Here is a 15,654-nt window from a genome sequence, read left to right as displayed (position 1 = left end):
TGGTTGTCAGACTGCCTGAGGTCTTCAATGGATCGGAACACGGCGACTTCTGTCTCTAGAAGACCGCCATGAACTAAACCGCGTTACGAACTGGTTAGGCGCTACTCATTCCTTCCGACGACCGATATCATTGCTACATAGTAGCGATGGTGCACTACCGACACCATTGAAGCAGACATCGAGCGCTTTCAATCCGACTATTCCAGATTCGGCACAGCTTGTCGGCGCTCGCGCACATAGTAATCGGCCCAAAAGCACTTGTGACAGTGTAACTTTTGTGGGGAAGGCAGGAAGAAAGGAAGATGTATTCCACATCGTCCGGTAGGTATATATATAGAGACGCGACACATCATGCTCGTAAAGCTATGCACGCACCATAAGACAACTGAGACCAGTAGGCGAAACCAGAACATATCCTGTGACTAGTACGCTTTGGTTATCCATGGCTCTGTCGACAACTGACCCGTTAGCCAGTGGGTAGGCCCAGGGTCGCTCTCTGCATAGATCAAATGAGCTCATGAAGTAAGGGATCAGGAGGACAACTCACCAGCTGATTGAAACCTGCTCGCTCCTGAGCAGGCAGCGCCCTGATCTGTTCGGGTGTCATTTGCACAACGCGCATAATCATAGCCTTTTGGTCGTCCGGAATATTGGCTAGAATCATTTCTAATCCAGGAACGTTCCCCGGCGCGGTCGGTGGCCCTTGTGAGGGTGACGAAGCGATGCCAGGAACAGGTGGTGGGTACGAGGACGCGGAAGGCGGGGGATAAGATGTTGGAGGAGGTTGATAATGGCCCGCTGAAGGGGGCTGACCATACCCTGGCGGTGGTCCACTACGTTGGCCATATCCACCGCGAGCACTCCCATCCCCCGATCCTGGCGCCACTGGTGGGTACGAAGAATACTGGTTGGCACCAAAGCCAGGCCCTGCCGTAGGAGGCGTTCCATTTCCTCTGTAGCCTGACGAATACGTGTTCACGGGAGGCGTCGAAGAATGTGGTGGCGGATATGAAGCTTGCGCGACCGGTGCTTTGCCATATGTAGAAGGTTGAAGGTGGGCTGGTATAGCGGGAGGTCCAGAAGGTCCAGCTTGGGCTTGTGGTGCTCCCCCAGCATGTACCGGAGCTGTTGCAGCAGTCGAAGTCGAATTGGAGCCAGACGGAGGCGTGAACTCTGCTAACGTTTTCTAAGCGTGCATCAAGTCTCTGTCCGTCCTGGGAGAACCGCAAAGGCTCACATGGAAGACGCCAAAGTCAACCGCGTTCATGCTAACCATCAACGTTATTAAGGCATAGGCGATTTGGGGTTGTGAATTCAAAATTTGGCGAGCAGCTGCTGGGCCTGCTTTCTATGATGAGAAAAGTATAAGGAAAACCTAGTGAAATACGGGCTAGCTAACCTTCAGTTGTAGCAGAAGCTCCAAGAGCTGATTTGTAGCCAAAGTTGCACTCTGGTCAGACATTGCTTGAAACAAGGCAGAACGAGGAGAAGTGAATATTGTGGGCGCTTGAACACCCCAAGGGGCGCATAGGAGCTAGGAGCCCCAACAATGTTCGATCCTCTTCGAGGGCTTGATGTCGTCTACGTGTCCTCTTTATTAGACAATATACGAAGGTTGAATCGGTATTTGGCTTAGACAAAATTTCATGCTGGTGGTAAATATCGACTTGATTACAAGTTTTTCATATATACTTGAACGCGAAAGAAACCATGCATATGATATCCCCCACGGGTGCGTCTTGTTCATGCCCAAATTTCTTTGATCATATCAGCCGCCCGCTCTGCTATTATATATGTGGGGGCTTGAGTATGTGCTCCGGGGACAAATGGCTAGACATTGGGCCATTTGCATCAGTGATATGCTTAAGGCAAAGCGTAGCGGAATAGACTCACGAAGATGGAGGCATCAACGATACGAAGCCCATCGACTCCTTTGACCCGTAGATCAGGGTTTACAACACCAAACGAAGCATCAACTGCAGACATAGCCGCAGTACCGACAGCGTGGCACGTCGTTCCAGTGTTATTCCTTGCGTACTCATCAAGTTCTTCGTCTGTATTTGCGTCGGCCAGAGCACCAGCAGGCCCAATAATCCACCCAGCCCAAGCCGGGGACGCCAGGATTCGCTTCGCCAATTTCACTGCGGAGCGCATGGCGAAGACGTCGAATTCAGTGTCTAGAAACGCGGGGTTGATGAGCGGAGGATCGAATGGGTTGGCTGATTTGAGTCTCAGCCAGCCTCCTGTAGCATTGGAGAGTATTTTTAGGTACAGCAACAACAAGAGTCGACAGGACGTACGGCTAGTCGGTGAGACGACGGCAGTCCCGATACTGAAAAAGTTCCCCGAAGCTAATGGTGGGCGAACTCCATCCTATGGGGTGTCAAAGCAACATCAGACACAGAAACAATGATACACAAGAGTTGCAATTACCATGAACACCATCTCGGTATGGGGAGCAGTTGGACCTGATGCTGGATCTTCGACTGAAGAGAATATGGATGAATTGCTCGGTAGCCGGAAGAATCCCAGATGGGTTGCGCCTGCATCAGCAAGTAATCCGGAACGACTGCGATTCCATTGTTCATAGACTTCTTGGAACAATGTTTCATTGCGGAAGAATTCTTCGTCGGTCAATGTCGAGTTGACGGACCATAAACTACCTAGCTTCGGGTGGTCTGACATGTTCTTGCCTACGCTTGGGAGGTGGTGCACGGTGTCTATGCCAAGTGCTCGGAGTTCCTGTGTGTCACCAATACCAGAGAGCATGAGAAGTTGTGGTGTCCCGAACGCCCCAGCAGACAGAACGATCTCTTTTGATGCAGTGACTCTAACGGTCGGTCCATCTGGGAGCCCTCACTCAGTCTACACCGCGCGAGTTGTCAAATCCGGGGAAGTACGCACCACCTGACTGTGACATAAACTCAACGGTACTAAATCTCTTGGACCTACTAATCCCCTCGCGAATCCGGATGACATGAGCATGGACAAGGACATGCAAATTCTTCCTCGCCGTATACTCTGGAGCTAGATAAGAAGTCGCTGAGCTACTTCGCACCCCGTTCCCAATCGTAGCCTGCAGCCACCCGACACCGAGAGGATTACCCGAATTATAGTCCAAGTTAAATGGGAAATCCTCGGGAAAGTCTTTCGTAGTTTGAATCATGCGGCTGTCAGTGGTATGGACAAATTTGTTCAGGCTGACGAAGTTCATTCCAGTGGAACTGTGAAAGCGCGAGTCGAACCGGTCTTTGGCTGTCAGAGGGTCCGTGGGCTCGAGCCACCGTTCGTTCTGTCAAGAAGTTAGTAATACAAGGTAGGAAAGTCATTGAAAGCTCAACCTTTTGGATATATGTCTGAAGGCTATTCCATGACCAGCCTTGGTCGCCCGTAAGATTCGCGTATTTGTCGAAGTCGTCTGCAGGACCTCTGGTGTAGTACATTGCATCTGCAGAGATGTATCAGTATTGTAATCATTCGAGCATAGGTGATAGAGTACTTACTAACTGCACTCGACCCTCCAAGGATAAACCCCCTGATGTAGTTCACTGTGTGGCCATTTAAGCCTGCTTGCGGTACAGTACTGAAGTTCCAGTTATGCGGGTTAGGTAATGGAAGGTTATTGGTCTCCAAGCCCGGCACATCAGAGTTCAGTGCACCTATATTCCTACAGATTACCAAGAAAGTCAGAGCCACGTCACTATGAGAGCTAATGTTCCAACGTACGACGGGCCTGCCTCCAGGACCAGAACGGAAAAGCGCGGATTCTCAGTTAGGCGGTTGGCAATGACATTTCCTGCTGTCCCCCCTACAACTTGGCATTAACTGGCAGGTTGATACACGCAAGGGGTTACGCTTACCTCCAACTACGATGAAATCAAAGTTATGGCTTGGTAGCTCTGAAGCGCTTTCGTATATGGCCCCGAGGACTGTAGGGAGCAACAACGCGAGGAGACTTGAAATTGAGAGTAGCATTATACGATGCCGCGGAAGAAATCGTCTTCCAAAGTTTGGCTTTCATGTAGGCTGATTTCGCCGAACGTTGAGCTGGAAGGAAGTTCTGTAAACATAGATTAGTTCTGCGAACTCCATCCGAAGGGATACCGGGGCTCCATGTGCTCCGTAGAACGCCAGGCACGCGTCAAGGCTTCGCATGAGTAGCTCTCGTACAAGGTACAAGGGGATTGTTGGTTTCCTCTGGCTCCTTGTATGTATGACGATGTCGGCCCCAGAACACATACTCTTATGGAAAAGCAGTTTATCGAGCGGGAACCTAGCATTCTGGGATAGAGGCGAATGTCAGCATCATATGTTGGTCATGATAGATCTTTTTATAAGTGATCATCTGAGAGCTGGATGATATTACTTCTGCCTTCTTCTGAGGCGGCACGGGGAAGGGGTCATCGGGACCGGGCTTTGTCCATCATCAACTAATCATCTGATACGCAAAGTGTCGGGCGTATGACCGGCGGAACATCTGATTGTTACGTCCACGAAGATGGATGGGGGATGAGATTCACCGAGTCTTGGGCGGAATTCTGTATGATCAGTTAGATTACGATATGGTTCAGAGACCTAGGGATCAAGAACACATGCAGCGGACTGATGGTAATTTTAATTGAGGGTTCTTACTATATGTATCTCTGAGCACTCACAGAAGTTTGAAAGCCCCATTGATCGGTCCACTGTCTGCGGCCAGCCGTAACACGACGAAATAAGTTTCGAAAGCAAAATGAGTTCGTGATAATGAGAGATAGATAGATGAAGGGCAAAACTACATGGTGGACTATGGGTCGTCGACGGGGGTCAATACGACAAGCATATCAGTATCGATTTCGAAGAAGCCTCCAATGAGGTCGACGGATGATACCACCGTTGTCGTATTCTCTGGAGCAGCACGAACGACAACAACCTTCCCTTTCTGCGGACCATCGAAGCAGTATACGTGTTCTGAAATGCGCGTTGGATGTACCGGAGTCAAATATTTGATGGGGATGTTGACAATGGAAGGAATACCACTTGGCCTCGACTTGAAGTGGACGGACGCCGTTTGTGTTAGGTCGGAGGAACGCATGACCTGCGTAACAATGCCCTCGAGGTCCTCAAGTGAACCGTCGTAGAATCGTTCGCCCATCGTCGTGCCCTTGACCTTCACGTTGACTCTTGTCTGGTATTGGTCCGGTATCTCGAGCAGCCATTCTTCACCTAAAGGCACGAAGAAATTAGATGGCATGAATCATAAATAGTGAGAACCGCATACCAATATCAACATCATCGTGCATACCAGACGGAGCAGGAGTAGGTGCCGATGTTAGATTGGTCATAGCATTGTAGGCAAACGGTGTTGGTGCCGACAAGGGCGTTGCGCCGCTATATCCAGCTCCCGGTGTCGGGGCTGATCCACCATAACCATGTCCGGGGCCAGGAGTGGGTGCTGTTGCTGGTGTCGGTGCGCCCATTGGAGTAGACTGCACGGAAGTCAGTTTCCAATCATAACGGCAGAACATCGTTGCTTACCCCCCAATCGCCAGAATCCCAATTCGTTCGAACAGGAGAAGCGCCACCGTTGCTACCCCAGCCGCCAGAATCCCATCCACCCGAGCTCCCGTGGGTGCTACCGGAACCAGAGGCAGATGCATATGGATTTGGCGTTCTACCGCTATTGGCATTCCAAGCTGGGGTACGCCCGCCGTCCTGAGCGTGAGGATTAGGGGTTCGCGAGGATGCATTCCATGCTGGAGTCTTCCCTCCGTCTGCGTAGGGATTGGGCGTGCGAGACGAAGCATTCCATGCAGGTGTTTTCCCATCACCAGATGCATAGGGATTAGGTGTGCGACCTGATGAAGTACCCCAGGCAGGTGTCCTACCTCCACCAGATGCGTAGGGGTTCGGCGTCCGAGACGTCAAAGACGGCGGAGCCATCCTGCCATAGCCACCGCCCCCTCCTCCGCCCCCTCCTCCCCCACCACCAAAGCCATTTTGCGGCGGTCGCCTCTCATCTAGGTCAACAAGTGAACCGTCCGGACTACACGTACGGTCAGAAAAATTAGCAATGCTAACTGTTTGCTCACTTTCGACGCTTCAACTTCTCCTTGTCAATGGTAATGACTTTATTACCCGTTTGAAGCTCGACGCGGGCGACGTTTCCATTAGTACCTTTGATGGTCCCTGCGTAGCCCTTGTATACACCTTTGACTACGACTACCAGCGAGCCAACGGAGCGATCTCGAGGCCCGCGACCCATACTTCCGGAGCCCACCATACCACCAGCAGGCACGGCCATCGCGGGGTTCATTTTTGAGAGATCGGTGCCCGGCTTGATCAAATTCCCCTTCGGCGCAACAGAAGCCAAAGAACGACACCGAGCTACAAATACACCTCCGTTTTCGTTGATTTCTCGGTTATGCAAGAAAGCGAATTGGGATTGGTGAATGTGCAGAACGCGTCCTTTGCGGCCCTAATCACCTTTTAGTTGCGAGACAACATATTGCAGAAATTAATCATACCTCTCCGTCGACTTCTTTGACGTTGTCGTTTATACGCAACTCGTGACCTTGGGAGTCAATTGCAAACGAACGGCCAGAATCACGGCGCATGGAAATTTGATGTGGTTGGACCAAGCGAACTTGACCGTTCTGATCCACAACACGGAAAGAATCTCTTTCAGTCTTGAATATGACACCGACTGTTTGCTGACTACGTAAAGCGTCAGACCTGAAAAAAGAAGGCCGGGAATAGATAAGCTCACTCTAGTTGTACCAAGTCGTGTAGCTCGTAATCACCAACAATATTCGTGCCTGAACCAACTTCGGCAGCCTCTCGAAGATCTTTGGAAAATACCGATACCTAAGGGACTGTCAATTATGGCAACAGGTACTCTTTCGAGAAGGAAAACGAACCTCTTGCAGAGACAAATCGGACAAGAAAGTGACAACATTCTCTGTAACCGAAACAACCAAACCTGTCTCGTCCGCGTTTTTTCCCGTCATGACCTTGACATGGTCACCAGGTTTGAACCGTTTCCGCACGCTACGAGCAGGGAGATCAATGCGTTGACCATCAATGTCGACACCGACGGCGGATATCGTTACGACATCTTGCGAAACTTCCTCGACAACACCGTGCATACCAGCCTGTTCACCTTCGAACACTTCGACATGATCACCTGGTTGCAGCACGGCAATAGCTGCCTTCCGCGAAGCTTCAGCAATGATGGATAAGTCGACATTGCTCTCGTTCTCCGTTCCATCTTGACCCCTTGTGAATCGAGTGATCTCGTCCAGAGTGGGATTGACATCATCCAAACTGAGTGCGCTCAGCTTGAAATCTTTCTCCAAGAAGCCGTCCTTGTACGTCTCGTTTTGAAACACATAGACCTGGTTACGCTTGGCAACGGCTTTGCGGGTGTAGACCTTGATAACCTCTTCGTAGTTGAAGAAACGCTGAGGGGGCCGCATATTAGGAGCGCCCACGATGCCAGGCTTTTTTCGTTTGCGACCATCAAGGCTGCTTTCATCTCGGGGGTTGAGGTCGATGCGCGGTATGAATTTCAAACCAACATCCTCTCCATTTTCGGTGATATCCATCACCTGAGCCAAATCACCCTGGTATTTGCCCCGCTTGATTCGTACCCAGCTTCCTGGTGTCACAGTCAAGTCCTGCTTTTTTATTTGGAGCAGGCTGGCCATTTCTTCAATGGGAACAAGATGTATTCCTCGACTGGGATAAACACCGACCAGACCGGTGCAAGCTTTGTTGACCTGCTGCGCACTACGCGCTTCGACATAGATCATGCCAGGTAATGAATCGCGTTGGAATGCTGAGAGAATGTTCAGTGGGTTGGCGGTATATTCCAAGTCGATGGATTTGCGTAGCAGCGACAGCACTATGTCCCGCTCTTTGCCAGGCTATGCAAATATTAAGCCGAGGGTATGCCAACGACGGGATTGAGACACACACCTTGACTCTGACTTGCCACAAGTTGGCATCGTTCACTGAAGGCATCAATAGCCGTTGGGGAATGTCATTCATATCGCCTGAGTATCGGATGGCTCGGTTGTTAGAGTACCGCTTGCTCAGGTCTTCAGCAATCCTTTCCAAGTCGCCGTCGTCGAAGTCCTGATCACGTTTCCTGTCTAGCAGAGCATTGCGCGAGCGGTGCTGCAAGTCATCTTCATCTCCTTCCTGAGGCGCCTCAATGAAACCATCTGCGCGTGAATATGAGATAGTGCACGGCAGGCGAATGTGGGGGGAACTTTACCAGGACCACCGAAGTCATCATCTTCCTCGTCTTCTTCCTCTTCGTCCGTGACCTCGGCTTCAATGTCGAGGAATTCATTGGCGAAGGACCGCTTGTGACGATGCTGTTCATAAATGAATACTAGCTCGGGAAGATTCGGAAGGTTTCAAGCACCTTTGCACGCTTCCTTCCACGACCAGACTCTTCCTCCTCTTCCTCTTCTTCCTCCTCCTCTTCCTCCTCCTCCTCGTCATCATAATCTGCGCGTCGGGCTTTTGGCGGGTGACCTGGTGCGGCTTCGTAGGAGCCACCTGCCTCATCCATCATGGAGTCATCCCCCTCGGCCGGGAAGTCGTTGTCGAAATCAGACATGTTGTGAGCAAGGAAAGAGTATAGCTGTCGGGACTATGAACACTTGCGAGTTGCCCGCAATAGCACGAACAAACAAAGGGTTGCAATCTAATCAGATAAAGGATGCGATACGCCACCAGAAGCGCGGGATTTCGACACTTGTACTTGAACCACGACATGGAGGACTCATTGTCGAACCCAGCGTCCTCGTCGTCCACCGTGTTCATCATTCCCTCCACCGCCGACCTCAGCAACGAGCACGAGCGCACGCCTTCGCCGCCGCTGACGCGGCATCCACACCGCCCGCCTTCGCCTGTTTTGGACGATCCTCCCTCGCCGCCTGATAGTCCGTCGCTCACTGACCCGGGGTCGGTCTCCTCACTCCCATCGGTCTCCTCGTCATTCTTCTTTAGCTCGGCCGCAGCAACACCGCCTCTGCCGTCAGAACCTCACTCTCTTGATTCACTTCCTCACGTTCAGGGCCATGCAGTACACACGAGACCTCAACAGGACCATCATTCAGATACGGACCCTCAGAGCCAATCCACACGACACTTAATCATTCCTTCTTTGAGCCTTCCAGCGGCTCTGCGTCGCCCGACGGCCTATGGGCAATCGCTGGGGGATGTTAGGGTTCTTGTGATGAAGCTGTCAGACACCGATAATGACTTGCTTGGTCATAGCGCAGACCCTGGGCTGGACATAGGTCGCTTGTTAGTGGAGAACAACGAGGACATCGTGGACGTCGGCGGCTGGGAACCCTTCCACCCACAACAGTCCCGAAGTGATGAACCATTGAATTCTGATCCAGCCTCGTGGCGTATCCTGAGAGCTTCGACGGACTGGATTGAACACCAGGACGCATATGGTCTAGAGAAATACGAACCATCGCGTAATATTGAGATCATCGAAGTTACTATTCGACTCCCACATCCGCATTCTTTATCCTACGATTCCGAGTATGAAAGCTCAGAGCAACTCGTACGCTTCGCTTTTGCTGCATGAATTGTTCCACCTCTAACAGCTATTCAGATACGTTCGACACTCACCAACACTCTTACTGAACTCCAATCATTCCTTGCCTACCCCTTCCGCGAGCTGACCGATGTACTTTCACCCTCTCTGCCTCCCTATACTTCGTCCCTCGTTCACAATCTCCTCGCTGCATCAGGCTCGCCCCTCTGTGTCGGCCTTGTACTTCTCTACGATCTTTACCATGGAGACGAGAGGAGTGCACTTTTGGGCCCTAGACAAAGGGCACGGCAAGGTATAGTCACCTCGTGGTTTCCCCGTTATGGGATTATCTAACAATGCTCTATACAGCTTTCGATCCAAGGGTTGCTGTAGCTGAGCACATCATCACTGAATCTCTCTCATCGTATGTGCCAGTGATCAAGCTGCCGTCTACGGCTGCTGCTACCATGTTGTATCCATCCATACCGCAATCTACTCTTACGAGGAGGCGTGATCCTACTCACACCCACGTCTTTTCCCCGCATTACCTTCAGCCTGGTACCATCCTTCGCTCCAACACGCTCCCATCACTTCGAAGAGAGGCTGCCGAGCGCTTCCTTCGGTGGTACGAAATAGACCGAATAGTGGGGCACTTCGGCGTGCCTGTATCACGCAAACTTATCACGCCATCCTCGAACAATAATAACCCTTCGTCGTCTACATCGCCGAGTCAAGGAAGGGACTTGGTTGGCACAGTCAAAGGCCACCAGTCTGGCAAATCGGCGAAGAGGAAGCTTGAAGAGACGACTTTTGAGGATCGCAAGTCGTTTTGGGAGAGCGATCTTTCTATTCAAGTTGCACGTAGGCGGCTCGCGGCGCCTTCCAGCTCCATGTCTCAGCAACAATCCGAGTCATATCCGGAACCTGACACTCCAGCACAGCATACCGCTCGGCCATTTCCCCATTCAACTCGCAGTCACTCATTCACTGCTGGGAACTTCGATCCCCTTCACCTTCCTTCGGTATTGTGGTTCTCTCTCTCCCTTCTTGGGCCGTTCAGCAGAAGAATCAGCAACAGCATAATTCGCGTGGTTCCCTGGACCTCGACTGCAAACAAGGCCGCTCTCGCTACCTCAGAATCACCTCCAGCAGATGAAACAAAGTTAGACACCGCGGTCACGCCTTATTCCCGCCGCAAGAAAAGCAAGTCCAAGCCGTTTTTATCTACGCTTCGCAGCCGCAGGTGGGTTGTGGGTGTAGTGGGAGTCTTGGGCGTCGGCGTCGGCTTCTTGGTTGGGGTCGGGATTTCGCTTAGGGGATAATCAGCTAGTTATCTATCTCGTTCCTCCGTTATTTCTGTGCTATCTATTTATCGTGAGGATCGTATTACACCCAGATGTATCTAGTGCTTTCACGTTGAATTCTAGTAAGTCATTCAGGGGCCCCTGAGATTCACGACAAGAGGCAGCAATCATTTGGCCGTAACCCCCTCCTTAAACAGAACCAAAATGCCCTCAGCACTGATTTTGATGGCAGATGGGACCGAGGAGATGGAATTGTACGTCTTTCACTAAGAAGAATGCCTTTCACATTCACGATTGCAACCAATGCAGCACGATCCCCTATGATACTTTCGTCCGCGCTGGAATCTCCTGCACTTCTGCATTTGTCCCTGCACCCGATACCGATGGTTCTGAGCCCCACGCAGTCAGCCCTCCCTTCTGCAAAGGTTCCCGAGGTATCAATATTCAGCCAGATACCTACCTAGAGAAACACAAATGCGGACCTGTACGTATTGCATGTATCATCCGGGGTGAACTCGGGCCTACATTCAACATCGACCTAATCGGCTGCAATTGCTTTGAATCTACTATAGGATCATTTCGACCTGCTGGTGATCCCAGGGGGAGCTAAAGGAGCCGAAACGCTTTCCCAATCGTCGGTGGTACAAGAACTTGTCAGAGACTACCTCGACCACGACAAATTCGTGGGTATGATATGTGCAGGTACTCAATCCCGTAGTACGCTTGATGAGTGTTGATAATTCGAGGGATCTACAGGTAGTCTAGCAGCGTCGACTTCGGGGCTCCCAAAACAACGACTAACCTCTCATCCATCTGTGAGGACGCAGCTTGAGAAAGGTAGGTGTTGACGTTGGCGTTGAGGCCTCAGGCTTCGTAGACGAGCCCCGATGGACGCTGATTGTCATCAATGCTCAGATTTCGACTACTCTGAGGATTCCGTCGTGATTTCAGGGAAGTTGGTGACGAGGTGCGTCTTACTGAACGTCATGGGTGGAGGTAAAGCCTAATGGGTTGATCTCATATGTTAGCCGTGGACCAGGTCAGTGGATCTATCTCACATTCTTCCACTTGCAGGACGGCGAGACTGACATTTGGTACCAATCCTACTAGGAACGGCATTCCCCTTCGCGTTCACGCTCGTAGAGCTATTGTGTGGTATAGCAAAACGCGAAGAAGTCCGTAGCCCAATGATATTCCCTCTTTCGACCCCATTTTGAGTAGTGCACCTCTATTATCATGTATGTACAACAAGAAACTGTTCCGGAATATCTGGTTTCTCGTATCTACCTAGAGAGCGTTCGACATACGAATTGCCTTGATCGTCCGTGCGTACATGTCTAACAACCTAGATTGCACACACGTAGTTAGATAACGCGCACATAGCATAAGAAGCCCAGATCTTACCTGCCATACTCTAGTGTTGCATCCTAACTGCGTCAAGGTGCTACTGCACTGACGCACCAAAGCTGCAGCCTTGTCTAGGGGCACAAGTGGTGGATCACCAAACGTCTGGGGGAAGTTCAGGTGCAACGTTCCCAAACTTTTAGCAGATGCCAAGAGAGGCCCCAGGGAATCCTATCAGTATCATGAGCCTCGAATAGTCACCACAAATGACAATCAATCAACGAACGAAGATAGCATACGGGACCGCTATAAATAGCTGCTCAAGCCGACTGCATCTTCTACAGATATCCTCGATGGTATTCGGCAGGAGGAGCATCCTGTGCACGGAGAAACGTGTGAGACGAGCGGCGTGTGGGGTAATCAGCCGCGACCAAAGCTCGTTGTCGGTTGAGTTACCAAGCCGTGGACCAGTGGAATAAATCTGCATTTCCTCGAGCGGAGCGTCGTGCAGCAATGTAGCGACGGAATCTACCCATTCCCCGAAGTCGGACTCAGCTTCTCCGCCCATTGACAACGTTATCGATCGCATGCGAGTCAAGTTGTTGGAGGATTTGAGGCTAAGGTCTACCCATTTCTGGGGAATGTATGTGTGAATACCTCGCGGACACCGTGTAGAAGAGACGACATACGAAGTTCGGAGAAAGCCCCTCTAAGGCAAGTTCGACCATCGGAATACGATTGGAAGGCAGAAAGCTTGACACCCCATCGTGCGAGACCTTGGAGCAACCGACCAAACGCAACCTTTCCAAGTTGATGCAGCTAGAAGCAATGAAACCAAGGTGTTCATCGGTGATCAGGGGCGAGGTCTGAATGATTGAGGGTAAGCTCCATCGCTGCTTTACGAAATCAACAGGACTCACCTTGCATATAATCTCCAGACCTCGAAGAGTGCTCGCGTTGAGTTCCGTCCATTCCACAAGAACTCGCACCACCTCCGCGCTCGGCATGATCACGCATATGTCGCACAAACCACGGATGTTCAGTAAGCACCTAGCATCGTAAAATCGCGCACTATGACCGTTGATCGTTAGAGACCGAAGCTGCGGGAGGGCGGACAGACTCTTGAGTATTTCGTTGTTTAACGAACCATCCCGAGTCCAGATGCATCGCTGAAGGTTGATGCAGTTGTCCAAGGCACGAAGAAATACAGCTACACCGTATACGCTGATCTCGGGTCCCTTTGGGAAATCTCGTAGTTCTGATCAACGGATTATTAGGGACCCTCGGGGAGAATTAGAAGGCAGCGCTGTACAGACCCAGTGAATGGACATATCGAGCCAGATTCGGGCGTTTCGCGAGGGTGTTGAACACCTGAACCACCTGATTCGTTCCCCATCAACAATGATCTATAAACTATATAGATCAAATGGCTCACCCTTATTTTCGCTCCTTTGTGCCATGCATAGATCAATATGCGATCATAAAGTAACGGAACCGCGAACGCAGAAGCGGCCTTGCTGATGAGACAACAGGTTGCTAGTTGGCTTGGCTTTAGGATATTCTGGAAGATGACCGGGAATAGTTCTAGGGGTAGATGTGCCATATCCTCGCTCTAGATGTCCACCAGGAGACATGTGCATGATCATCAAACATTGCTTGATGAGTAAGGCATGTCATGACCATAAACTTATGGAAGGAATGCAATTAGTATCATATGTCGGAACGACTACAAATGATCATAATCTCTACATGAATAAGATAGCAGAAAATAAGGTGAAACGCGCACAACAAAGGGAAATAGTCCAAAACTAGAGTGAGAGGGGTATCGCGCCCATGGACTTCAAGTCCGATTTATAGCTGTAGCTGAGAAGTCTGAGCCAAAATAGCAAACTTCCTTCAGGCCAGAGAAAGTGACCGATGGATCTCGGGAGTGAGCGTCGCGAAGAATGTAAAGAATATCCTGCGACACTGATTAGAAATACCGGAAATGATGAAAACAGCAGAAAGACTTGCAAAATACCGACTACGAGTCTTTTCGTTCAGGTGGTCGGAGGTCGAAGACAGACCCCTCGCGGAGTAGCCTAGTTCTTGAAGTAGATATGCTGACACACGCTTTAACGACTTGCGGTTTTCCAAAATTCGTTCGTTGCCGCATCCACTTTTCTTCTCCTTGACGCAAAGCCTTCTGACTACGTAAGATAACAGCGTGTAAATGGCCTCTGCGCGCTCTGCATCATTTGCTGCCATGGAGGACCTGGGTTGGCTGGGAAGAATGTTATGTACCACGGGGAACAAGAGCTGCATGGGCACGATGCCACCGCCGAGAACTGCTCCCAAGAACGCAGAGATGTTAACCGAGTATCGCTGCAGATGGAGACCCATGTGAAAGTAGACAACGGACGTTAACTGCGAGGAGTCACAGTCAACTAGGTTGGAAGGGGGAACAAGAATAAACAAGACATACTCTGTTCCCGTTCAGCCAATAATCTTCCACTGCCTCAACGGTAACGATTTCAATAGCAGCTCTCACGTCTCGCGCATAGGTTACTCCATGCCGGACCGCGCCGTATTTACAGATCAGGAGAATCAGGGTGGTGAGAGGAGCGGCATAAGACGAATTTCGAGTTGCGTGGTAGAACAGAACTTTCGCAAGTGTCTTCGGGGGTAAAGCGAGCCAGCGGTTGATCATGTGAGTCAGAGGCCTTTCAAATTCGTCCCAGCGAGCAGCAGCCAGCCAAGTCAAATCCCGTAGAACACGGTCCTGGTCCAGCAGTGCTTGAAACGAGAGGTCGTCATCAGGCCGTGATTTATCGTTCAAGCCGCCTTGGGATATGTGCGGAAAGACATCCCCAGTAGAAGCACTAACGCCAGGACACGCCTCGTCGTGGATTGCCACCCCGCAAGTTTCGTAAATAACATATTGACCATTGTCGAGCGCAGTGTCCGAAACCCGGTCAGTCTCCGTTCCTTCGTCCGAGGTAATGTCATCGCCAATCAATGGCGGTGGCGATGGCGATTCCTGGATGGGGCGATGGCCAGAGTTAAACCGGGGTAACGTGTCCCAAGCTGTAGACCAAATAACGAAAGGTTCTCCGTCCTGGTTACTACCGTGGTGGTACATGCCTGAGGAGAGGCTGAGTAGCGGATATTTAGGTCAGGTAGATGCGGCGCGAGTCTTGTCCAGTTTATAGAGCATGGCGGTGGCCCAGCGTGGCGAAATGCACAAGACCAGATGGTCAAAAACTAGGCCGCAGACCAACCCGGTTGAGGAGATGAGCGTCGGTCAGACTCACGACTTCCCACGGTCACCTCTATCAACAGGGGTGACTCCTAGCTCCTCATTCATATTTTCCCGAGCAAATCAACATTCTTAGGGCCGTTCAGCACATTAACAAGACATAAATATTAAAGAACAGATAAAGTGTCAGACCATGTATAAAGTGGAAACGAAACCAAGTCTAG

General features: G+C 50.8%; 7 protein-coding genes across 7 annotated transcripts; 2 read left to right on the top strand and 5 right to left on the bottom strand.

The window, feature by feature from the left end:
- Positions 1-466: 466 nt before the first annotated feature.
- Positions 467-1,462, bottom strand: PC9H_000499 (uncharacterized protein; the record flags this gene model as incomplete). Its single annotated transcript, XM_036770154.1, has 4 exons — positions 467-496; positions 548-1,186; positions 1,238-1,348; positions 1,400-1,462. The coding sequence occupies 4 exons, from the start codon at positions 1,460-1,462 to the stop codon at positions 467-469; spliced, it is 843 nt and encodes a 280-aa protein (XP_036635999.1).
- Positions 1,463-1,743: 281 nt separating this feature from the next.
- On the bottom strand, positions 1,744-3,975 carry PC9H_000498 (uncharacterized protein; the record flags this gene model as incomplete). Its single annotated transcript, XM_036770153.1, has 9 exons — positions 1,744-1,830; positions 1,894-2,243; positions 2,301-2,373; positions 2,434-2,846; positions 2,905-3,292; positions 3,342-3,448; positions 3,504-3,667; positions 3,727-3,808; positions 3,861-3,975. The coding sequence occupies 9 exons, from the start codon at positions 3,973-3,975 to the stop codon at positions 1,744-1,746; spliced, it is 1,779 nt and encodes a 592-aa protein (XP_036635998.1).
- Positions 3,976-4,786: 811 nt separating this feature from the next.
- SPT5_1 (transcription elongation factor spt5) lies at positions 4,787-8,611 on the bottom strand (the record flags this gene model as incomplete). Its single annotated transcript, XM_036770152.1, has 10 exons — positions 4,787-5,205; positions 5,261-5,468; positions 5,518-5,992; positions 6,072-6,457; positions 6,507-6,696; positions 6,749-6,846; positions 6,900-7,907; positions 7,960-8,207; positions 8,261-8,363; positions 8,414-8,611. 10 exons carry the CDS (start codon positions 8,609-8,611, stop codon positions 4,787-4,789), a joined length of 3,333 nt encoding a protein of 1,110 aa, XP_036635997.1.
- A 156-nt stretch (positions 8,612-8,767) lies between these two features.
- PC9H_000496 (uncharacterized protein) lies at positions 8,768-10,866 on the top strand (the record flags this gene model as incomplete). Its single annotated transcript, XM_036770151.1, has 3 exons — positions 8,768-9,571; positions 9,623-9,857; positions 9,914-10,866. 3 exons carry the CDS (start codon positions 8,768-8,770, stop codon positions 10,864-10,866), a joined length of 1,992 nt encoding a protein of 663 aa, XP_036635996.1.
- Positions 10,867-11,052: 186 nt separating this feature from the next.
- PC9H_000495 (uncharacterized protein) lies at positions 11,053-12,065 on the top strand (the record flags this gene model as incomplete). The annotated part of the gene is made up of 7 exons (XM_036770150.1): positions 11,053-11,102; positions 11,158-11,332; positions 11,421-11,550; positions 11,605-11,685; positions 11,764-11,815; positions 11,877-11,887; positions 11,959-12,065. The coding sequence occupies 7 exons, from the start codon at positions 11,053-11,055 to the stop codon at positions 12,063-12,065; spliced, it is 606 nt and encodes a 201-aa protein (XP_036635995.1).
- A 70-nt stretch (positions 12,066-12,135) lies between these two features.
- Positions 12,136-13,795, bottom strand: PC9H_000494 (uncharacterized protein; the record flags this gene model as incomplete). The annotated part of the gene is made up of 8 exons (XM_036770149.1): positions 12,136-12,193; positions 12,253-12,275; positions 12,310-12,423; positions 12,479-12,826; positions 12,882-13,058; positions 13,113-13,450; positions 13,509-13,572; positions 13,628-13,795. 8 exons carry the CDS (start codon positions 13,793-13,795, stop codon positions 12,136-12,138), a joined length of 1,290 nt encoding a protein of 429 aa, XP_036635994.1.
- Positions 13,796-14,088: 293 nt separating this feature from the next.
- On the bottom strand, positions 14,089-15,313 carry PC9H_000493 (uncharacterized protein; the record flags this gene model as incomplete). Its single annotated transcript, XM_036770148.1, has 2 exons — positions 14,089-14,598; positions 14,657-15,313. 2 exons carry the CDS (start codon positions 15,311-15,313, stop codon positions 14,089-14,091), a joined length of 1,167 nt encoding a protein of 388 aa, XP_036635993.1.
- Positions 15,314-15,654: the final 341 nt, after the last annotated feature.

Source organism: Pleurotus ostreatus (genome assembly GCF_014466165.1).
Source record: "Pleurotus ostreatus strain PC9 chromosome Unknown scaffold_1, whole genome shotgun sequence".
Taxonomy (NCBI): Eukaryota; Fungi; Basidiomycota; class Agaricomycetes; order Agaricales; family Pleurotaceae; genus Pleurotus; species Pleurotus ostreatus.
The sequence above is the reverse complement of the archived record's forward strand: the minus strand, read 5'-3'. Positions and strand labels throughout refer to the sequence as shown.